General features: G+C 40.4%; 1 protein-coding gene across 2 annotated transcripts in view; it reads left to right on the top strand.

The window, feature by feature from the left end:
• Positions 1 to 2778: 2778 nt before the first annotated feature.
• The window catches only part of abl2 (c-abl oncogene 2, non-receptor tyrosine kinase), a 99778-nt gene continuing 77816 nt past the window's right edge, over positions 2779 to 24740 (top strand). For both annotated transcript variants that reach the window (XM_052012632.1, XM_052012630.1), the window contains exon 1: positions 2779 to 2953. In XM_052012632.1, coding sequence (XP_051868592.1) covers positions 2782 to 2953 — 172 coding nt within the window. In that variant the 5' untranslated portion in view covers positions 2779 to 2781. The remainder of the gene's footprint in view (positions 2954 to 24740) is intronic.

Genomic DNA, 24740 nt, shown 5'->3' with positions numbered 1-24740 from the left:
TTTTGACCCATCTGGATTTAGATAAATCAGGAGACTGTTAAAAATACAAAACAGTCACAGCTTTCACAGTGCATTAAAGCTATAAAATGGACACTTTGACATGAAGGGAATCAGGAAGACCACTGATGCTGAGAAAGCATTAACTTTAAAGCTGCAAAAGAAAACACATGTAAAATGAAAGGAAAAGACAACTGAACACAAGGAGAAAAAAATGGATTACTTTCACTTGATTGTCTTCCCCAGCTCATGTATTTCTTAAGGCATGTACAGACAAATCAAATATTTGTCTTGCAAATGAAAGTTTTACATTAGAGACCAACTGACATGCTCAGTTTACTTGAATTCCAGTAATATAATTTTGAATAATACCAACAGTTCCTCTGCCGCAAAAATTTACGTTTCAAAATAATTATTGTGGAAGCCCATATGACATATACTAATTTATCCAACCAGAATGACCTCAAGTCCACCACCACTCCCTCATTCATCAATCGCGATCCATCCCAATAAACCTCCGACTCAACATCTTCATCTGCCTGTATTGACCCAATGGCAAATGTAGAACATTATTTTGTCAGTTGATATCAGTCACTAAATCCCAAATCTGCATTTTACTTTTTAACTTAATCTTGATGTCAAATTTATAAAATCCAACTTAAACTTATGCTGCAGGTTTACTTTTTCCTTTTTCTTTACCAATTTATATACTTTGTTTTAATAAATATGACCAAGTCTCAGGCACTTTATTTCCAGTTAAAAAACTTCATCCTATAAATAATAATTCTAATACTTATTTTTCATTGCACAGTTCCCATTGTTTGAAATATATCTGTATCTCAGTGACTAGAATTGGCACATCATTAAAATGAAGCCTGAGTAGATTATGATGTGTAGCTTTGTCTCACAGTGCAGCTCAGCATCCCGTTCATCTTCACGGAACTGTCGAAATAAAAAAAGCAGAAGGAAGCCATTTAATCCATTATGCCGATGCTGGTTCTTGGAAAGAATTATCTCATTATTGCCATTTCCCTGCTCTATCCTCACCAATTCTTTCATTGTAAATACTTGTGCAATTTTCTTTTGAATGTGTTCAATAAATTTGCTCCCACCATCCTTTCAGGCTACATTCCAGATTACTTCATCATTTTAAAAACAGAAAATATACACCTTGAATCTTTCTCCTTTTCCTCTGAAATATATTTTAATTTCTTGCATTGATCTGAAAGCTTCCAAGACCAAGTAAAAATATGGCAGCGTTTAATTTTGAGCTTTTTAAGTTCTTTGTCAAAATGTTTCATGAAAGTGCCAATAAATTATGTTCTAAGGTTTTTTATGTTTCCTCCTTGTCACCCAAGAGGTTGTTCAGACAGAGCCCTCTTTCCAAAATCCACATTGTTACATTCACACTCCCCAAGTGCCAGACCAACAAGGAAGTCTAACCACATGTCCTTAAAATTCAATGGCATTACCATTTCCAAACCCCCTTCATTCAACAGGCCAGGAAATGTCATTGAGCAGAAACTTTCAAACATCTGCAAGGAACAAAACAGAAAATGCTGAAACCAATCAGCAGGTTAGGCAACATCTGTGGAAAGAGAAGTGGTTAACATTTAAGATCAAAGACACTTCATCAGAACGTTATCACCGAATGAAGGGTTTACATTCTCAAACATGAACTTCAGTTGATAGCTGGGACTGTATTTTCAAAGCAATTGTGAACAAGGCTCTTTTAAATATTGATGAGAGGTGATAAAGCATTATTAATTCAGGTTTTAATTAACATTCATTGAACTATTACATTGGTAATATGTAACTTTAGGTGCTCATTTTGTTTTACAAAATATTGTGATTTTATCACAGATGAAAACGAGAACAGAATAGCTGGGCAGAGGTTACATTTTTGGGAGTCTAAATCCTTCCCAATATTGAAATTAAAAAGTGCAACATAATCCAGGCCACCGATTCTGGAATATGGCTGCATCATCTCTGAGAAGTACTCTGTACTCTCAAAGTCAGAAATACCATTTATATTTATATTGTTAGGTTAATTGATAACGATCCTTGAAATAAAAGTGGAATATGCTGGAAATACTAAGCAGGTCAGTTAGCGTCTGTGGAGACAAAAAAAAACAGTTAAAGTATAAGCTCCAAGAAAGTTCTGCTGAACGTTTACTGCTTTCTCTCCACAGGCGCTGCCTGACCCTGCGAGTGTTATCAGCATCCGCAGTACCTTGCTTTTGATGTTGGCTCCTGCCACAAACCACTGTCGCCGAAAGAGCGGCTTGAACAGTCAGCTGCACAACTGCCTGGAGGACCATCTTGGAGAATCCTCTGGGAGGACCAAAGACGGAGGTGCAGCTCGGAGGACCTTCTCGGAGGACCGTGAGGAGAGCGCCTCGTTGTGGCTCAGGGCAAGGCGGTTGCAGTGGGGCTGCAGGACGGGGGCGGATGCGGAGCTGGAGCAGGCGGGTGAGCGGCTGTTGTGTGGAAGCCCGTCTGCCGGGTGACTGGGCTCCCTCCCAGTGCTCTTCCCGCGGCTGCTGCTGCTGCTTCGCGTCGGCGGTAAAGGGACAACGAGCCGCGACCACCTCCCCCCTCCGCCGAGGGTAGGGGCCCGGCCGCCACGCTACCTGTGAAGCCCCATCGGGAGAGGGGGCCGGGCCGGGCCAGCAGCGACACAATAACCCCGCGGAGAAGCAGGAGAAGACACCGAGGGAGGATGTAAAGGAAACGGTTCCGAAGGAGGAGGATTCGGGGCGGACGCTCTTGGAGAGGCCGGGGATGGGGCAGCAGCAGGGCCGCGTCGGCGGCACTGCTCTCGCTGGTGCTAGTGGGGAGACAGTCCAGCCGGGCAGGGGTAGGGTTGGCACGGCGAAGCCCGGACATGGGGGTAGGAGACGAGAAGCAATAGCCAGGGGCAGTGAGGCCGCCTGCAACATCTTCACTCACCATGGTAAGCGTGCAGTTGTTCATATCCTGGGAAACGTGTCTCCGACGCAGAAACATATCCAACTGTCTTTAATTATTGCACACATACAGACACATCCATCCCCCTTTGTTGTTGTTCCCTTCTTCAGTTGTCTGCTACGTGTTAAACAACAACATCCCCCACGAATATTCTCCCCTAGTAAGTCATTGTAGTAAGAGTGTATGAAATCAATTGAACTGTAAGACGATATTTTAATACATTTCATGACCTTTGTACTCCACCTTTGGGCAGCCACTAATTTCACTTGGGTTTGTTTTAGAGGTATTTGTGGATTGCCGGTCACAGTAGTTGTCAGGTTTATTGATGAATATTTAAAGATTGGGAGTATATCAAATTGTGGTGCAGATTGTCCTTTAACATCTTGTTAAATTACTTGCGCTAATGGGAAAATAATATTCCAGGTATTATTTTTGATTTACGTGATTTTGTTTGTATTGAGTAATACCTTTTTGGTTTGGTATGGTGTTGTAGAATGGTTCATGTGGTCATCTGAAGTTGGCAAGAGAAATAAAGCTTGAGTATGCCAATTGTGGCACTCTTCAGTGTCTTCTGTAACCTGGATAAAGGTTTGGGCACAATGATGACTAAAGGAAAGCAGATGTTCTTAGAGGTAGCATGATGATTGTCTCACTCAGTCAATGCAATGAGTGTTGGTGACTTACAGAATCATTTCCCTTGGGTCCCAGTAATTTTCACAAAATTTCCAAGATATCCATTGTTTCTACAAAATTGCAATTAACTCCCATGAACTATGGTGATCCAGAAGTGTATTTTTTTTTCATTGTCGGATCTTGCTTGTCTTTCATTTGTGATATTTTTCTTATTTATTAAGGAAATGACCCTTAAACTGCTTCCTCACTACACCAGTCTCCCAACCTTGCACTTAGTGAGATTCATGCAATCTTACTTGCAAATTTTGGTCGATGTCATGAAATTGGGCCACCAGCAAATCTCACTGATTTATAAACAGTTAACAATTCAGATGTAACCCAGTCATAGTTGACAGCAAAAGGCACATGTCTGACTGTTTTTATTACTTAGCCAATTTTTAAGTGTATTGCATCTGTGGGAAGAATCTGGCCCCAGCTAGGACTTAGTAATAGTAGGGCACTGGCAAATTGCTCATGCAGGCCCCTGGCTAATCACATTGGGGAAAACAATGTTTGATTAGTTTTAAGTTTCCATGGGAGATGGAATAGTGGATGGTTGTTAGGGTAGTGGTTGAACTGAATGTTCATTCTGATGTGGGTCTGCTGCTGTCATTATGTGGTCTGGAAGAATGAAGGAAAAAGGACACAAGGACTGAGAGCATAGATTCAAAGTTAACGTCCAAGAGAAAGTGAGAAGGGGAGGATGGTCGGGTTCAGTAGCAACGACTGAAACAGTTTCACACTGTAAGTGACAACCTCAGTTGGAGATTGGCAGCTTCAACTTCTGATTCTGTTTGTTACAAGGCAGATGGATGTGGTAAGAGTTAGTCAGACAAGTCAATGATGAACAAAGCTGTTTCAGTTTTATTTGGAATATCACTGAGAGTTTGTAATAAACCATGTTTAAACCTTGTATTATGCCTTGGGATTGATATCATGCCTCAGTGACCACTGAACTGATTTTAAATGACAAAAGCTTTTGGGTAATTTTGGTTGTTCTGATTTGGGAGGAAAGGGTTATTTGAGGTTTCAATGCCAGGTGAGATTAGGATTGATTGTAATTAGTGATGTGAAAATTACTCTCTGGAGGTATGGTTCACACATAGTTGTAAAGGATAGATGACAAACCTTAAACTTAGCCATGAAATAAGATTTTTGGGGGTCTCTTCAACACTGTAGACAATATTGATTGGACCCTAAGTTTGCAGTAAAGTGAGATGAAGGTGGGGTTGGAGGGTGGTGGTGACAGATATCCTAAAACATTGGAGAATAAAGCTAAGTTTCATCAGAAAAGGACTGGATATTGCTTTTACATGGTGTGTGTAATACAAGTTGATGGGAAGGACTTGGGTTGGCCTGATCAGTTTAAACTGTCACCGGATGAGACCTTCCCTTGTTTGGCTCATGTAATTGAGTTAGTTTGTTGTGGCAAGCATGGGCCTGATTTTTGGATGAATGTGATTCAAATGTTTTTTTTTATCCCTTGTTTCCTGCTGCTATCAGATATTTTTCTGAGATTGTTTTGGAGCACTCAGTATTGCAACTTGCAGATGAGATGGCAACACATGTACAAAAATATAACTAGCTGGGTTAATTAGTAAGACAGACTCTAGCTTCATTTGTGCTTTTGACTAAGTTTTACTCAGTTTTGTTAATGAGAAATGAGCATTAGTGTCTGTCACAAATGTAAATTTGGAGACATGTGTTTTGTTACAACTCATAATCTGCATCTGTCCATTGAGCTGCAATACCATAAAGTTGCGACAGAATGAACCAGTCTTTGTACATGTGTAAAAGTTACAGATGTGTATCTCAGCACTGACCATTCTGATTGTTTTCTCTCTCTAGCTTTTACCAAAGGGATTGCCTCAGATCAGAAGGTGATCCCACAGGTGCTGACTTGTAGATACACAAACCAGAACAGAGCCTGTCTGTTCTGATTTTGGGAGGAGAAAATTATTTAAGGTTCCTAGATTAGATGAGGATAGGATTGATTGTGGGTGGGAATAAGATGAAAATAGATGGCAGGGGACAGACAACAAATGTTGCAGCCGACTTTGTAATTGCCCAGATCTACATTCTCAATACAGTCAGTGTCATTTTGAAAATTACAATTTGTAATGAATATTTGCACAGTTCTTCCAACCAATTATGGAGTTTGACCATTGCCCCGATGGCCCAACTTGAACCTAGTAAGAATAGCTCAAGCCATGCTGATCAACTGAGCTGACAGAATGGGTCTGCTCACTTTATTATGCATTCTCTCAAATTGGTATGTTTTCTGCTTCATAGTCATTCATGATGTGTTGTAAGATGTATTATTGAATTTTTATTATGCTGCCTTTTGTTGAACAAGGTCAGTGTGGTGGTTTCTTCAGCTGTAGCTGAAGTATATTTAATTGTGAACTTTTTGTAAGATATGTCAGTTTTGAAGTAGACCACTAATGTTGCATGATGCAATGCATATATTCTGAGACTCTGTGTGCATACTGTGTTGCTAAGTTTCTGGCCATGGATTGGAAAAGTCAGTGATTAATGGGATTCCATTTTTATTGCCTCCTTGTTCATTTTGAGAGTTGACTCAGTTTCTCACCAAGGGGAATCATAATATTGAGACACTTGTGAGGAATTGGAGGGAACTCCGAACATCAACTGGCTTTTATATTGTGCCTTTCATAATTTAGACATCAATCAAAAGCTTCAGCTAACTGATGACTTTTGAAGTGTAATTGCTCTTGCGATATATACTTCTATCCTGCTGTTATAAGACTATTGAATGGTCCCCTAGTATGATAAGATGGACTCTTGACCTCACAATCTGCCTCGATTTGGCCTTGCACCTTATTGTCTGCCTGCACTGCACTTTCTCTGTAACTGTTGCACTTTATTCTGCAATTGTTTTCCCTTGTACTAAATGCACTGTTGAAATAAAATTATCTGTATGGATGTCATGCAAAACAAAGTTTTTTTTCACTGTACCTCAGTACATGTGACAATAATAAACCAATTTACCTATTTATGAGCAAACCTGCCACATTTGTATTCTAAATATATAAATAGCATAAATGACCAAAGATCTGTTTTGGTAGTGATGATTGAGGCTAAGTGTTAGTTATGTCATCAGAGCAACACTACCTCTTTGAATAGTTATCTGGAATCTTTTCATTCCCTTTAATTAACAAACAGAACCTTGGTTTAATGTCTTAACCAATTTTTAATGTCAAATCCACTACTACATTAAATGACAAGACAGATGATGTGTTCAAATTCCAGAGCAGAAGTCAAATTCTCATCTGAATGACTTAGGTTCCAGAGAATTAGTGTTGCACCAAGCAGATAATGATGTGTATTAAAACAACCCTTTATGAAGGACTGATTAGGATGAGTGACGTACCACAGTGGAACATGTGCAAAAGAAAATCCCTTTGAGCTTCTATGTTTTCCTAATGTAGCACAGCTTCTAAAAATTCTGGAGCTGAGTAAATGTTAGGAACTGCATAAAGCAAATCAGTTTGCTTATTTATAATTACTTCACACTTTGGTGTTTGATCTCTAACGGAAAGTATTCTTACCTTGATGTACCTGGTACAAAATAGTTTATAATGCATCTGAAATGAAAAATGATACTTTTGAATAATAGAATTTTAGGAGAGTGGTGGGCTTCCTGGCTATTCCCTGTTCCTGCTGTCTGAAAGAACTTCTCACGTACTCCATTTTTCTCACATAAACTATATTTTCATAATCAATGTTTCTTTCTTTTTATTTCTTGAAAGCACTTTTAATAAACCTGCCAGATATGACTTGCCTTTTACAAATTCACTTTGTGTTTATTAACTGAAATCAGTTGGTTCAAATATAAAGTTTAACTATTATGATGGCATGTGGAGGCAGCATCTCATTGAGAAACAAGAGGGAGTCATGAATGAATGCAAGGTTACTGGAGACAATTGTGGAGGTACTGGATGCAAACTTATTATTGGTAATTCTCTGACGATAATGTGGTAGAAAAGAAATTAACTAGTGAAGAGTAGACCTGTCCAGTGGGATGATGATGGAGAGGCACTGAGGAATGGTATACTTACTGTGTCAAAGACTGTAGATAGGTCAGGAAGGGATAACTTTTTTGTAATCAAGTGGTATCTCATGTGACAGAGTACTCTGTGGCAAAGGGAAAAAATCTATAAATCAACAGTTATCTCCTTTAACTGTTTTAAAATCTTAATAATTCCCACTCTTTGTGTAAAAACTGAGGGAAACTACTTAGGAAGATAAAGTGACTGAAAAATAAACTAAAATTTCATGCTTCTTTCAATTATGGAGCTATTATGCACTTGTAGATAAAAATATTATTTACCTCTACCCATTATTTTCTTGCTTTATTTTCTTGTAATACTGAAATTTGTGGTTATTTTAAAGTGTTAATTTCTGTGTTTATGCAAAGATTTAACAAAAACCAAGGAAAAGTATTTGTCTAGTGCATTTCAACCAATGAAGTATTTTTCTGAAGTATGATCACGATTGTCTGCTAAATTTTTATTCTAATTCTCCATATATCTATATCTCCACCTTGATTTTTGTACTATATTTGAGTGAAGATTTGTTTGCTGGTTTTTAACTCAGTTTATGTGTGCTTGTACTTTGGTTAAATGCTTGGTGATTTTTTTGTTACTTTTGATTGCTCTCCTTCCTTTGCACTGTTTTCTCCATATTCCCACAACACTCGTTTTACTCTCTTGGCCAACTTTATCCCTGGAAGTACATACAGCTAAACTTTCCTGGTTGGATTTAAAAAAAATAATGAAATAGGAAGTTGTATAAACATTGCTCGAATGTACATATATCTTAAGGTAAATTCATTATTATAGTCCTATTGTTTCAGCATTTTTCTCTCCAATTTGTCTACGTATCTGCAACTCCATCTCGTTTTTGGAATTTGCTGGTTAATATACTCCCAATAGAGTAACCATATTACTTTTCCTTAATTCTAACCAAATGGCTCTTATTTTGATGAACTATTTTCCTCTTGGTAAATATGTTGTTTTAAGTTTATTTTGTTTGCATTGTTGGTACCAAGCACAACAATCTTAAGTTAATCTTCCATTTAACTGCCCCAATCCGTTCTTTAAGCTGTGGAAGAGTTGCACCATTACGACTTTCCCATTCCCATACTTAACAATATGTGAGAAAGAGTGAGAGTTGTGCATTAGTTCATAATAAATTAGAAACAATTTTGTCTTGTTAGCTACCAAATTCATATGGCTCTTCAAAATTTTAAAACTAAGAAAAAACAATTTAATCTCATTAAGGGTTTAATTTTGAATTTGTGTGGTCAAAAATTGTTAGGCTAACCTAGTGCAACACCCACACATGGTTTGTCTAATTTGAGTGGTTCACTGGAATTCCAATTGAGATTAAATAGTGGCTTGAAGGTATACAGATTTAGATTTGGCTTTTGAGCTCTTGAGTTTTGCTATATTTCCTTGCAATCCAAGCTTACAAAAATATCTTTGCAACATGCCTTCCTCTCAGGGGATGTTGTGTGCTGAGTGTTTTCTTCACACTGCTTGTCATTTTTCCTGCCATGTGATGTCAAAACTACAATTGAAGACTCCCTACTCAAGAAAACAGGACAGAGATGTTTTTGAATTATTAAGTCAAATTGCCCATATTTTAAAAAAAACTTGATGGATCTGTAAGGTTAGAACAAATCCAAGGATATAACAAGCCCTAATTACTATTTGAACGTAGCTGTAATGCTTTGGAGTTCTCCAGACATCAACTTAAGAATTACTTTTGTTTAGTGACAGTAATTAAACAAAGCAAAATATACTTATTAATCGTGATTAGTCCAAGTTTGAGACTTGCACCTTGTGCAAAATGGATCTTCCAATTTTATTTTTGTGTGAAGGTAGTAAGGAGGAGGATTGCGTTGTCACAGCAAATGGGTCATTTAGTGGCATTTTTAATATCTTAATACTAAGTTTAGTTAGCTAACTGGAGAACATTGAATGTATTGTCATGATCTGTTACATTCTGAAACTTGATGTCCTTTTAAATTCTAAAAACATGAGTTCCTGAAGGATTGCACACAATTATCCACAAGTTGGAGGACAGAATGAAGCAATAAGAGGTAGATGTGATGTTTCTAGAACCCAAGTGATGTTTGAATAGTTGGCTTGTTATGATAGTACATTCTACATTTTTCTTAAATTTTGAATGTAATCATTGGTGAAGGACAGTACCAGGAATTGTTTAAAAATTTTAACTTAGAGCTTGGTCGTGAGTAGCAACAACAAGGGAAATTAATTATTTGAAATGGCCAAGCAAATAAAAGTAAGGTAGAAAGCATGAAAGACAGAATAAATGCTCTGCTTATGATATCTAAGTAAGTATTTGGAATTTCAGTAGATTAAGTTCAGAAAGAAAGTGGTGTGACTGACATTTTGTTGCTACTGAATGTGGATATCCTATCTGATGTATGCATCTTTTTAAAAAAAAGAACATTTCTGCTCCTTGAATGAGCAAAATAGGTGTTATTTTTCTGTTGAAATGGTTAACAACGATCAAGAAACATCTTCCGGTCCTTGCTGGTTGCAGATTAAGTATTAAAGTGGAATTCCTGTCACAACATAAAGCTTGGTATGCAAGCAAGAAAGGCATTTATTCATAGAACACCAAATCCTCAGGGCATCCCAAAATGATTCCAAGCTAACTTGTAATATTTGGAAAGTACAAAGTGTTGTGTAGGCAAACATGGGAGTCAATTTGTGAAGAGTAGTCTCATAAACACCACTGAAGTAACTGACCATTTAGTTTGTTCAGGGTTCTTTGAAAGATGAATGTTTGCCAGGGCACCAGAAGGATGTTTATCTCTTGAAGTTGCATGATGGCTTCTACATGTAGTTGAAAAAATGTATCTTTATTCATTTTTTTGTTTCCCCTCTGGTAATGTAACATTGCAGCAGTGGAGAATATGCTCGTGTTGGAAAAGGACTTGAATCTCCAACATAGATTTGGACAAGTGTGCTGTGATAGAATCAGTTTGATTAAGTGCTAGTTATTGTATTGTACCTTTATAACTTAACACTTCATTAGAATTTGATCATATTTGATCACCACTAGCTATTGCTTTGTAGTCCATTTTGGGTAGTAAAGGTGAACCCCCATTATCCTGATGATGTGATTATTATTTATGTGAGCATTGACTCTGTCAAGATTCCATTTATTTGTCACCTCTGATCAAATCCTTGCCTTGTTGTACAGTCATTCAGTATGGATTGCAAGGGTAGGAATCAGACAAGTAACGACTGACCTTGGCTCATGCAGGAAAAATTTGGAACTTGGATTGCAAAAGTGAACAAAGTTCCATTAGTAGACTCTTTCCCCAGTGTAGAAAAAAATGAGGGAATGTCAGGATATTCTCAGTGTGCGGGCTGTCCAGCTTGAAATATATCAGGGAATAATAACATAAAAAGGAGCAGGAGTAAGCCATTTGGCTCCTTGAGCCTGCTCTGCCATTCCACAAGATTGTGGTTCCTCTTCGACTTCAACATCATTTTCCTGCCTATATCAATTAATTAGACCATAAGACATAGGAGCAGAATTAGGCCATTCAGCACATCGAATCTGCTCTGCCATTCAATCATGACTGATTTATTTTTCCCTCTCAACCCCATTCTCCTGCCTCCTCCCTTTAACCTTTGATGCCCTTACTGACCAAGGACCTATCAGCCCCCGCTGTAAATATACCAAATGACATGGCCTCCACAGCCATCTACAGCAATGAATTCCACAGATTCACCACCCTCTGACTAAAGAAATTCCTCCTCATCTTTGTTCGAAAGGGATGTCCTTGTATTCTGAGGCTGTGCCTTCTGGTCCTAGACTCTCCCACCACTGGAAACATCCTCTCCACATTCACTCTATCCAGGCCTTTCAATATTCAGTAGGTTTCAACGCTCCCCCCATCATCCTTCTAAATTCCAGCGAGTACAGGCCCAGAGCCATCAAATGCTCCTCACACGTTAACCCTTTCATTCCCAGGATCATTCTTGTAAACCTTTTCTGAACCCTCTCCAATGCCAGCACATCCTTCCTTGGGTTTGGGGCCCAAAACTGCTCGCAGTACTCCAAATGTGGTCTGACCAACTCCTTATAAAGCCTCAGCATTGCATCCTTGCTTTTATATTCTCATCCTTTCGAAATGAATGCTAACATTGCATTTGCCTTCCTTACTCCCAACTCAATCTGCAAGTTAACCTTTAGGGAATCCTGAACTAGAACTCCCAAGTCCTTTATCAATCCTGCCTGTTACTTCCTCAAAGAATTCCAACAGATTTATCAGGCAAGCTCTCCCCTTAAGGAAACCACACTGACTTCAGCTTATTTTATCATGTGCTTCCAAGTACCCCAAAACCTCATCCTTAATAATGGACTCTAACATCTTAACAACCACTGAAGTCATGCTAACTGGCCTATAATGTCCTGCCTTTTGCCTCCCTCCCTTCTTAGAATGGAGTGACATTTGCGATTTTCCAGTACTCTAGAACCATTCCTGACTCTAGTGATTCTTGAAAGATTACTACTAATGCCTCCACAGTCTCTTCAGCTACCTCTTTCAGAACCCTGGGGTGTAGTCCATCTGGTTCAGGTGACTTATCCACCTTCAGACCTTTCAGCTTCCCAAGCACCTTCTCCTGAGTAATAGCAACTACACTCAATTCTGCCCACTGACTCTCTTGAATTTTTGGCACATTGCTGGTGTCTCCCACAATGAAGATTGACACAAAATACTTATTTAGTTCCTCCTCCATTTCTTTGTTTCCCATTAGTACCTCTGCAGCGTCATTTTCCAGTGGCCCGATGTCCACTCTTGCCTCTCTTTTACTCTTTATATATCTGAACAAATTTTTGGTATCCTCTTTTATATTATTGGCTAGCTTGCCTTCATATTTCATCTTTTCTCCCCTATTGCTCAATTACTCAAATATCCGAAAATCTATTGATCTCAGCTTTGAGTGAAATTAATGACTGATCTTCCATTGCCTCTGGGCTCAAGAATTCAACAAGTTCACTGAAGAAATTTCTATTCATTTCAGTCCTAAGTAGCTGTCCTCATATCTACCCTGTTGAATCTTCTAAGAATTTTTTTTTGTTTAGTGGGGTCAACCCTCTTCTAAACCGTAAAGAATGAAGGTCTAGTCTCGTTAACAACTCCTCATCTGCCAGACTTGACGTCTCAGGAACTTGTCTGTTGATTTAGCACTCCCTCCATAGAAGGAGGGAGTATATCTTTTAAGATAAGGAGACGAAAACTTTAAGTTTCACGATTTGGGATGGTAAAGTGGGGTTATGCTATTTTGGATTATTTTTGTTGTGTTGCTAGCAGTTACCTATGGAAGCATTGTTGCCCATTAATCTTACTGATCTGATCACTAGAAGTACAACAGACTTATTGGAATTTTACAAAAATAACTGTCTTAACCTCAAAATCTATATTTCTGGGACAACAAGGTAATATGGTAAATATTTGCATGTTAGAAACCAATGTTTGCTTTATCATACAATGTTAGTATGTAACAGCAAGTGTGTATGTGAAAATGCACACTTGGCTTTGTCAACCCTGCAAAGTTCTCCTCACAAACATATGGAGACGTATGGAAGAATCGCTCAAGGGACGTGAAGCAGTATCCTGGAATTGTTGAATTCACAGAATTGTAATTTAGTGCAAATATCCCAGACTCTTCCGACACAGCTTGCCATGTCCCATCAGCAGACCAAATCCACCAGAAGTGGTGATGCAAAGGTATAGTCAGAAAGCGAGCTCCCTTTAAAGTTTTATGGCATCAGGTCAAACATGCTGAGGAATGCATCTGTTGATTACCATCCTCCTTAAACTGATGAGATAGTACTCCATGTTGAGCACCATTTGGTGGGGAAAAACAAACTGGGCGCAACAACTGGAACAGAATCTAAACTGAAACTTGTGTCCCTGAGCAAGTAGTACATTAGCACCACCACTGATGGAGCTGGCCAAGTTCTGAAAGATACAGGTGTTAAACAAGACTATTATGAGTGCAGAGGGAACCAATAAAAGGGAAAAGGTGTCGCTTACCTTGTTTTTGCTATTTGCAAGCATCATTACTTGTCACACATGCATCTCTCCATGACTGTATAGGTCGGAATGACCTCTGAACAATCTCTGTCGAAACAGTACCACCTTTATACTTAGGACCACTTCCATGCTAAACGGTAGTTTTAGAACTGATTGAGCAGCTCGCATCTGAACATTCATTAAGTGGCATGGATCTTCACCAGCAAGAAATTGGATTCCACCACAGTCTGTCACCACATGGCTCTACCTATCCCTATCTATCATTATTGTAAAGCCTGGAGACCAACCTTGGTTTATTGAGATGTGTTGGATTATTGTAGCAGTGCCATTAGATGTACCTAAAATTGGGCAGGTTGTACCAGGAAATCCAGGTACAACCTTTGTAAATTTATCAAGGATACCAAGAGATGATGCCAGTCCAAATGAGAGTCCCAGATGAAACTCACATGCTATAATAGGCAACAAAACGAAGTTAGGCAGTATCGCTGGCAACAATGTATCTCCCTGATGAACTCAATGCATTCTATGCATGTCTTGAACAGAAGATCAATGAAATGATACCACCCACCCTGTCGGCCTCTGATGCACATGTACCCACGGTCACTGTCGCAGATGTCAGATCAGCCTGAGAGTGAACCCGTGGAAAGTGACTGGCCTGGATTAGTCCTCAGATCCTGTGCCGATCAGCTGGCAGGAGTATTTGCAAAGATCTTTAACCTCTGCCTACTCCAATGTGAGGTTCCCACCTGCTGAAGAAGACCACTGTCATTCCAGTGCTAAAGAAAAATAAGATAATATGTCTTAATGACTGCCCCCTGGTGGCTCTGACATCCATCATCATGAAGTGCTTCGAGAGGCTGTTCATGGCACACTTCATCTCTGGCTTCCCAGACAACCTCCACCCAATGCAGTTCACCTGCCACCAAAACAGGTCCACAGTGAATGCCATCTCTCTAGCCATACACTCAATTCTGGATTGTGGATAACAAAGACATCTATGAGAGTCTCCTATTTATTGACTGTAGATCTGCCTTCAATACCATTATTTACAACAAACTCATCTCCAAACTCCTATACCTGGACTTGGCACCCCCCACTGTAACTGGATTCTTGACTTCTAGACGCAATCATTAAGACAGGCAGCAATACCTCCTCCACTATTATCCTCAACAACTAGTGCCTGCAAGGCTGTGTCCTCAGCCCCTTATTTTACTCCTTATGCACTCACAACTGTGTGGCCAGATTCTGCTTTAACTCCATTTACAATTTTGCAGGTGACACCATAGCGGGCCGAATCTCAAACAACGATGAGACGGAAATAGAGAGCCTAGTGGCGGGGTGTCAAGCCAACATCCTCTCCCTCGATGTCAGCAAAATAAATGAGCTGGTCATTGACTTCAAGAAGCAGGGTGGAGTACATGCCCCTGTCTGCATCAGTGGTGCTGAGTTAGAGCTTCAGCTTCCTAGTTGTCAACAACACCAACCATTTGACCTGGTCCAATGACATGGACGCTATGGTCAAGAAAAGCCTTGACCTCCACAGAAAGTTTAAGGAAATTCAGCATGTCCCTGATGACCCTCACAATTTTGACAGATGCACCAGAGAAAGCATCCTACCTGGATGCATCACAGCTTGGTATGACACCTGCTCTACCCAAGCCCACAAAAAATTGAGGAGAGTTTTGGAAACAGAGTCCATCACGAAAACCAGCCTCCCCTCCATTGACTTTGTCTACACTTCCTACTACTTTAGGAAAGCAGCCAACATGATCAAGGACTCCTCCCACCCTGGTCATTCTCTCTTCTCCACCCACCGCCCCCCCCCCCCCCCAAAATCAGGCAGAAGATAGAAAAGCTTGAGAACATGTACTTCAAGGCTCAATGGAAGTTTCTATCCCACTGAGGCTCATGAATGAACCTCTTATACCATAAAGATGAACTCTATCTTGTCATGGCCCTTGCACTTTAATTTGTCTACCTGCACTGCACTTTCTCTCTAATTCTGCATTTTTCCCCTTTTTATTACTTCATTGTACTTGTGTTTGGAATGATCTGTCAAGATGGCATGCAAACAAAAGCTTTTCACTGTATTTTGGTACATATGACAACAATAAACCAATTACTACCTTGGTGAACAACAGCACAATGTTATAAACAGCAGAAGTGGGTGTGTTGTAGATAGCTAAGCAATTTCATGACCAGTGGAGTAGATTACAGCTCTGCTGTCCTTCTACATCCAAGCAAGGCAATGGACAGTCAAACAGCAACGAGAGGAGACGGCTCCGTGAGCTCCTTTATTCTTAAATGAAGGCAAAGCCCTGCTGGTGAGTGCAAAGGACGTGGTTTGAGCTTTTATAGCAAGGAGTACTGAGGGACTGATTCATTTCAGTAACTCCAGTCAACCCCCGAGTACCCCAGGAATTCAGGTGGTGGATTTCAAATATTTCATTTCACTGGATCTCAAGTGATGGTTGAGCACATTACATAGAACAAAATGAATACAGTCCTACATAATCCCAGTTGCTGTGCTGAAAACCTGTGCTCCTGTTCTGGCTGTGCTACTAGCCGAGATGTCTCCATGCATCTGTATCCTGATAAATGCCTAAAATAGCAGCAAGTCAGCTGGGTATATTCTGCCCATTAAAAGCAGGGCAAATCTGATCTCTCAAATTGATGCCGATCTTTAAAGCTTTGTCAGGCATCATGGCCAGCATCGACATGGCACTTCACAAAAGATTGGCTGGCTGTTGTACCAAGCAAGATGGGAAATAGTTTATGGTTGGATTCCAGTCATCCCACTGCAGAGTTCCTTGGGGGATTCAACTGTTTTCAGCTGTTCCTTAATTTATTCAGGGTTTGGTTGTCACTGGCAAGGCCACCAATTATTGCTCATCCCAATTTGCTCTTGAGAAGGTGGTGATGAGATACCACTTTGAACAACTGCAGTCTTTCTGGTAAAGGTCCTCCCACAGTTCTGTTGTGTAGGGAATTCCAGCATTTAGACTTGGCCACAATGAAGAATTGATGATATGTTTTGAACTGAATATAATGTGTGACTTGGGGGGTGGGCGTGGGGGGAAGGGGAAGGGGAGAGACCAGCTGGTGGTGGTGTTCTCCTTGCCTGCCTTGATATTAGAGACCACAAGTCTGCAATGAGTATTTGGTTTATTAATGTCACTTGTACCGAGGTACAGTGGAAAAACTTGTCTTGCATACTGTTTGTACAGATCAATTCATTACACTGTGCATTGAGGTAGTACCGGGTAAAAACAATAACAGAATACAGAGTAAAGTGTCACAGCTACAGGGAAGTGCATTGCAGGTAGACAATAAGGCGCAAGGTCATAACAAGGTAGATTGTGAGGTCAAGAGTCCATCTCATTGTATAAATGAACCATTCAATAGTCTTATCACAGTGGGATAGAAGCTGTCCTTGAGCCTGGTGGTATGTGCCCTCGGGCTTCTGTACCTTCTGACCGATGGGAGAGGAGAGAAGAGAGAATGTCCTGGGTGGGTGGGGTCTTTGATTATGCTGGCTGCTTCACCAAGGCAGTATAGACAGAGTCCATGGAGGGGAGGCTCGTTTCTGTGATATGCTGGGCTGTATCCACAACTCTCTGCAGTTTCTTGCGGTCCCGGGCAGAGCAGTTGTCATACCAAGCAGTGATGCATCTAGATAGGATGCTGTATATGGTGCATCGATAAAAGTTGGTGAGTGTCAAAGGTGGCATGCCAAATTTCTTTAGCCTCCTTTAAGCAATGATCTTCCCCATATCACAATGTCAGAAGTGGGTATGTTTATTGCTGAGTTAGTTTTTGCTTTCATTCTGCAATGTGTACTGATTTGTGAGATTAAAGCTTGTCCACTATCTAAAAGACACAAGTCAGGTATAAGATAGAATTCTGTACAGTGGGCTAGATGTCTTTTGCTCAAACACCATTCTAGTTTCTCATCCAAATCTTGTTGACTGGGCACCCCATCCACCATCTTGAACAAGTATCCCACCATGCCAAGGCATCATAGCTGTATTTCTGCCCTCTATAACATAAGCACCATTATTCACCAAATTACTTTTTAAATCAATTCCCAACATGTAACCCTTACCATTTGAGAAGGTCAAGAACAGCAGGAATTTTATGGCTGTGGACCATCTGTAAGTTTTCTGTGTCTCATCCTGTCCTGAATTGAAAATATATTGCTGGGTCATAATCTTGGAAACTATTACTAAGTGGAACCACCTTGATTACATGGATGTCAGTAATTTCAGAAGGGAGGGATGATGCACCTTCCCGAGGCTATGAAATGCTGACCTTAGCAGTGACTCTCACATCCTGTGAGGGAGTAGAAAGAAATATTACTTAAAGCATGATAATGTATCATAAAATAACTATTTCAGTTGTAATTTTGTGCATGATTAGTACATAAAATTGAGAAAGAGAAACTGTCATTTTCACTTCCCCCCCCCCCCCCCCCCCCCCCCACCCCCCCCCCCCCCCCCCCCCCCACCGTCACCTGCCACCTGGGGCAGAGGTTATCTCGTACCACTTGATTTTGGGTTAGCTGTAACGTAATTCTTATCTCATCAGACATGGCTTTTTAACTATTCAGTTAGATCAATGGACCATCAGACTACTTAATAAATTTTATCAAACTTTAAATGCTGAGAAAAAGCAGATGCCACTGTTTGCTCTCTGATTTTTGTTTTAAGTTAGGTATTGGAGCTGTCTGTACACTTGCTATATGCCTGCATTCTGCATTTCCTTGTTAACTGGATATCTATAATAATCAAAATAGTTATTCTGTTTTTTCTCTCATACTTGTTGCAAGTATTAATTTACTTATTACTGAGTTCTATTTTCACTTCTTCTGCGTTAAGCATTGTTCATATGATATTTGAATGTTTGAGATTTCGAGTAATGAGTTTACTCTTGCTCGCTGAGCCTGTTCTTCCAGTCATGAGGATCATGATTGATCTTTCTAAACCCCTTCCCACAACTCGGGCAAACTCTGATAATCTGCTGTCTGACTATTTGGAAATCCCAGTGGTTTCACATCTGGGTTATCAAGTGATGTTTGTCATGTTCTCCATCCACTCACTGTGGCCCAATTCCCAAGTCCCACACACTCCCTTAAACTCCCTTTTTCCTTGTTTCCCACTCTCTTTAAACTTAACAGATTTATTGGAACATTTATTATTTGACTTTATAACAGCTTTAAACCAAATTAAAAGTGTGTTGCAATATTAATTACGTAGAGCATAGAATGTGGAACAGTACAGCACAGGAACAGGCCATTCAGCCCACAATGTTGTCCCAAACTAATTAACCGCCTAACTAAACTAATCCCTTCTGCCTACACAGTGTCCATATCCCTCCATTCTCTGCTCATTCATGTACCTGTCTAAGAGCCTCTCAAATGCCTCTATTGTATTTGCCTCCACTTCCACCCTGGCAGCGTAATCCATGCACCCACCACTGTGTGTGTGTGTGTGTGTGTGTGTGTGTGTGTGTGTGTGTGTAATATGAAAAAATACACATCTCCTTTGAACTTATCTCCTCTCACCTGAAATACATGCCCTCTAGTTTTAGACATTTCGACCCTGGGACAAAGACACTGGCTGAATACTCTACGCCTCTCATAATCTTGTAAACTTCTATCAGGTGTCCCCTCAGCCTCTGCTGCTCCAGAAAAAACAACCCAAGTTTGTCCACTCTCTCTTCTATGTACCCTCTAATCTGGGCAGCATCCAGGTAAACCTCTCCTGCACCTTCTCCAAAGCCTCCACATCCTTCTCATAATGGGGTGACCAGAATTGAATGCAGTACTCCAGATGTGGCCTAACCAGAGTTTTATTAAGCTGCAACGTAACTTCCCGACTCTCTCAATGCATCTACTAATAAAGGCAAGCATGCCATATGCTTTCTTTACCACCCTATCAACCTGTGCAGCCACTTTCAGGAAGGTATGGACTTGGACTCCAAGATCCCTCTGTACATCAACGCTGTTAAGGGTCCTGCCGTTAAATGTGTACAGTCCCTTTACATTTGATCTCCCAAATTGCAACACCTCGACATTTGGTCGGATTAAACTCTGCCATTTCTCTGCCCTTATGTGCAGCTGATCTAGATCCCACTGTATCTTTTGGCAATCTTCTACACTATCTACAGTGCCACCAATTCTTTGTATCCGTCTGTGGACTTACTAACCACCCATTCCACATTCTCATCCAAGTCATTGATATATTTCACAAACAGCAGAGGCCCCGGTATGGATCCCTGCAGAACACCACTAGCTACGGACCTCCAGCCAGAATATGTCCCATCAACCACTACTCACTGTCTTGTTTGGGCAAGCCAATTCTGAATCCAAATGCCTGAGTCACCGTGGATCCCGTGCATCTAAATCTTCTGGATGAGCCTACCACAAGGGACCTTGTCAAACGCTTTACTAAAGTCCATGTAGACAACATCCACAGTTCTACCTTCATCAATCACCTTCGTCACCTCCTCAAAAAAAATCTCAAGTTAGTAATAGATGACTTGCCCCACACAAAGCCATGCTGACTGTCCTTAATTAGGCTGTGATTTTTTTCAAATGCTCATAAGTCCTATCCCTAAGAATCCTTTCCAATTGCTTCCCGACCACTGACGTGAGACTTACTGGTCTATAGTTTCCAGTATTGTCTGTATTTCCCTTCTTGAACAACAAAGCAACATTAGCGATGGGGCAATCCTCTGGGACCTTGCCTGCGGCTAGAGAGGACACGAAAATCTTGGTCAAGGCCCCAGCAACTTCATCGCTTGTCTCTCTCAATAACTTGGGGTGTAATTAGAATAACATCCAATAGTCTCAAATCTGCTCGTCTGACACCACCAAAGTCCAGAATGTGCTGGATTAACAGCTTTTTTTTTACTGTATTCCCAAACCTATTTTCTGTTTCAGTATTCAAACATTTATTGGTAGGTAGAAATAGCTCAGTGTCACTTTAGTTGTAATATCAAGACTGTTGGAATACCATTATATGACTGGGCAGAATTAACATAAATTCATGAAAGGACAGATCTGTTTTTGGAGTTGTAAATAGCAGTGTCTATAACGGAGAAAACAGTGGTAATGGTGTATTTGAATTTTCAAAGAACATTCAATAAGTTGCCATTCTAACATGTTAAAACACAAAACAGGGCTCAAGAAGCAAATTCAATATACAGGAATGAGGATTGGTTAGCAGCCAGAAAACTGCAGGCTGTAACTAGTTGGACATTGGTAGCAGTAGTGCTTGGGTCTGAACTAGTTAGAACAGCATCACTGGCTTGGGTGTTGATACCAGGTATAATAAAACAAAATGTAATCGTGATATAAAGCTCATGCAAAAGTTAAGCTGTGAGACTGTTTACCTCTTTGGTTAATTCATCCAGATTGAGGATGACATGTGACCACTCTAGTTCTGGATACTGAACTGACTTAAGAGGCCATTGTGGGGGCTACAAACTCTCCACGTATTGAGAGGAGGTGCTTGACAACCCAACCTCTTCTCTTCCCCCCCCCCCCAACTCCTTTGTCTTCCCTTATTCCTATGGCTCTCTTCCCCCACCTTGATGACCTGTCCATCTCCTCTCCTCCCCTCCCCATCCTTTATTCCATGGTCCACTGCCCTCTCCTACCAGATTCCTCCTCCTTCAGCCCTTTGCCTCTTCTACCTATTACCTCTCAGCTTATTACGTCTTCTCTCCTTCTCCCAGCCACTACCTTCCCCCCTCACCTGGACACCTCTCACCTGATCTCGCCTATCCCCTGCCTTCATGTACTCCTCCCCCTCCCCCCACCTTCTTATTCTGGCTCCTGCCCTCTTCCTTTCCAGTCCTGATGAAGGGTCTCGGCTGGAAACGTCGACTGTTTATTTCCCTCCATGGATGCTGCCTGATGCCGCTGAGTTCCTCCAGCACTTGCTGTGAATTGCTCCAGATTCCAACATCTGCAAAATTTCTTGTGTCTCCAGGTGGTTAGGTAGGTAGTTTGTGCTTATTCTGTTGTTTATACTGGGCTTCTGTGTGCCCCTGAGGCATTGACTCAAGGTCCTCGGTGCATTCCCAAATCTCCCTTCTCCACTTGAAGCAATCATGGACCAAGAATTTCTAGGAGTCAGTGAGGAAATTGCACTTTTCAAGGAGGCTTTAAGAACTCTTTTAATCTTATCCTCTGTCTGCCTGGTAAGCTCAGGATAAAGAGTAGTGTGTTTTCAGAAAGTGAAGTAAGTGGGTAAGAGCTAGACATGTAGAAAGTGGTATGAAAAATTGTCAAGACATGCAATTTGGTAGCAAAAGTAGGAATTTTTTTTATTATAAAGAGTAGACAGAGGAATGTGTTTTTGCATATAATCATGAATGTGCAAGTACAGTTAGCAATTAGGAAAGTAAATGATATGATAGCCCTTAGCAAAACAGATTGTAGAAGCAAAATAAGGAATGGCAGTATCACACTATGTATAATTACGGTCAAGTTATCTCAGCACGAATGTACCTGCCTTGGAGTTACTGAAGTGAAGATTCCCCAAACTGATTATGGGCTCGAATGATTATCCTTTGAGACCACATTGAGTGTACAAGGCCATGGGCCAATATTTTCTCCATTTGAAAGGAATGTGAGGTGACTTTGTTGAAAAATTTAAAATCTTTAGAGTCTTAAAAGGACAAATGCTTTGAGGATGTTTTATTTCTCTGGGAAATCCAGAACTAGGGTCACAATCTTAGAATAAGATGTCAGCTATTTGAGACTAAGAAGAGAAACTTCAAGGGTTCTGGATATATTCAAAGCTTGAGGTAGATAGTTTTTGGATTTTAAAGAGATTTATGGGATAGGAGGATTAGGTAGGAACATGGCATTTTCAGGCTAGTATGGCTGTTGGCTGCCTGGATTAGAGGGTATCAGCAAAAAGGAGAGGCTGGACAAACTTGGATTGTTTTCTCTGGAGGTCCGAGGCTGAGTTTATAAAATTATGAGAGGCATAAATAGGGTAATTAGCTAGAATCCTTTTCTCGGGGTAGAAATGTTGAATATTAGACAAGTGTAGCTTTAAGTGAGGGGGGAATTTTAAAGGGTGTGTGTGGGGCAAGTTTTATTACACAGAGTTGTCGGTGCCTGGAACATGCTGCCGGGGTGGTAGCGGAAGCAGATACGATAGTGACATTCAAGAGGCTTTCAGGTAGACACGTGACTATGCAGGGAATGGAGGGATATGGATCACATGCAGGCAGAAGGGATTAGTTGAATTTGGCATCATACTTTGCACAGACATCATGGGCTGAAGGGCCTGTTCCTGTGCTGTACTGTTTTATCTTCTATGGCACTGAGGTGAAAGATTAGCTGTGGTATTATTGAATGGTGGAGCAGGTTTAAGGAGTGAAATGGCAACTTATTTATATTCTTAACCAAGGGTTTTGCACCTCTCTTTTGTAATTGAATGTACATACTTCCAAGATACAATGGAATCGATGCAAAATATCCTATTGTCATTTTTTTTGAAAAAAGTGATCAGGCACGCAGGGGAATAACCAGATCACTTTGATCACTGCTTTTCTGCGATGTGCTTTGGAATGACCTGTAAAATAATTCATTTTTCCTTTTGCTATGATCCTTCATAAAACACAAAACATCCTAGATTTTCAAATGAAAAATTGCTGCACAACACTGAGATTGCACATTACTGAGGACAGTGTCAACTAGTGCAGAATCTAAGAATACCACCCTTTTAGCTCAATGACCTGAGTTTGAATCAGTGCCAGCTGGAGAAAAGTTTTCACTTGTCTGGCAGCTGTAACGTTTGTATGAAAATTAGTCTTTTCGGATCATTCCAATTTACCTTAGTCACAACACAGACTGCTGCATGTTTGGCAATAATTTGCATCAAGTTTACAATCTTGATCAGAGTAGTCTCTGTGTGGGATAGAGGAGCTATGATATTGGGAAAGGAATACGAGGTGCAGGACTCTGAATGTGACCTGTGCTTTCAGTTGGCAAAAGAAAGTTTGATACTGACAATGCGATCCTGAAATTAAAATGCTCTGCTTGTCAGCAGTGAATTTTTAGATAACATAAGATTTTTTTTATTAGTCACATGTAGATCGAAACACACAGTGAAATGCATCTTTTGTGCAGAGTGTTCTGGGTGCAGCCCGCAAGTGTCACCACGCTTCCGGCGCCAACATATAGCAGGCCCACAACTTCCTAACCTGTACATCTTTGGAATGTGGGAGGAAACCGGAGCACCTGGAGTGAAACCAGAGCACCTGGAGGAAACCACGCAGGACACGGGGAGAACGTGCAAACTCCTGACAAGACAGCAGCCAGAATTGAACCCGGGTCGCTGGCACTTTAATTTAGTTACGCTAACTGCTGCACTACTGTGTCTGCCCTTGATCAAACCTTGATCAAAAATTAACAAATCTCTTGTGCTTTCTTTGGAAAATAATTTTTTTATTTTTTGTTCTGAAATAGAAACACTACCCATATCAAAATGGAATTTTTATCTTTGCCATGAGTAATGAGTTCCTTGCAGGAAACAAAATGTTGCATCTGTACTTTGTAATTTTATGTTTTTTTTGCCTGAAGGGCTTTAAAAGTGAATAGGTTACTTGAAGCAGAGAAATTTTCAGGTCAATGTGGAAAGACTAGGAGAGTAGAATTAGATAGCCACTTTAAAGAGTCAGCACAAGTCCAGCAAATGCAATAACCCACTTGTGTGTTATTTTATTCCATATTTCAACATACAAAGAAAATGAACAGCCTCAACATACAAAGTAATATTGTTTGTATTTAGCATCACCTTCACTGACAAATTTAATTTGACCACTAAGTCATACAAGATGGATGGCAGCTGGCTATTGCATACTGTTACATTTTTATGTTTGGGCAGAGCATGAGTGTTGACAGCCATTTAATGTCCTATAATAACAATACCTGTCCTTTTCTTGCATGATATCCATGTGTATG

This window comes from Pristis pectinata, chromosome 3 (genome assembly GCF_009764475.1).
Source record: "Pristis pectinata isolate sPriPec2 chromosome 3, sPriPec2.1.pri, whole genome shotgun sequence".
NCBI lineage: Eukaryota > Metazoa > Chordata > Chondrichthyes > Rhinopristiformes > Pristidae > Pristis > Pristis pectinata.
This window is presented reverse-complemented; position numbering and strand designations above follow the sequence as displayed.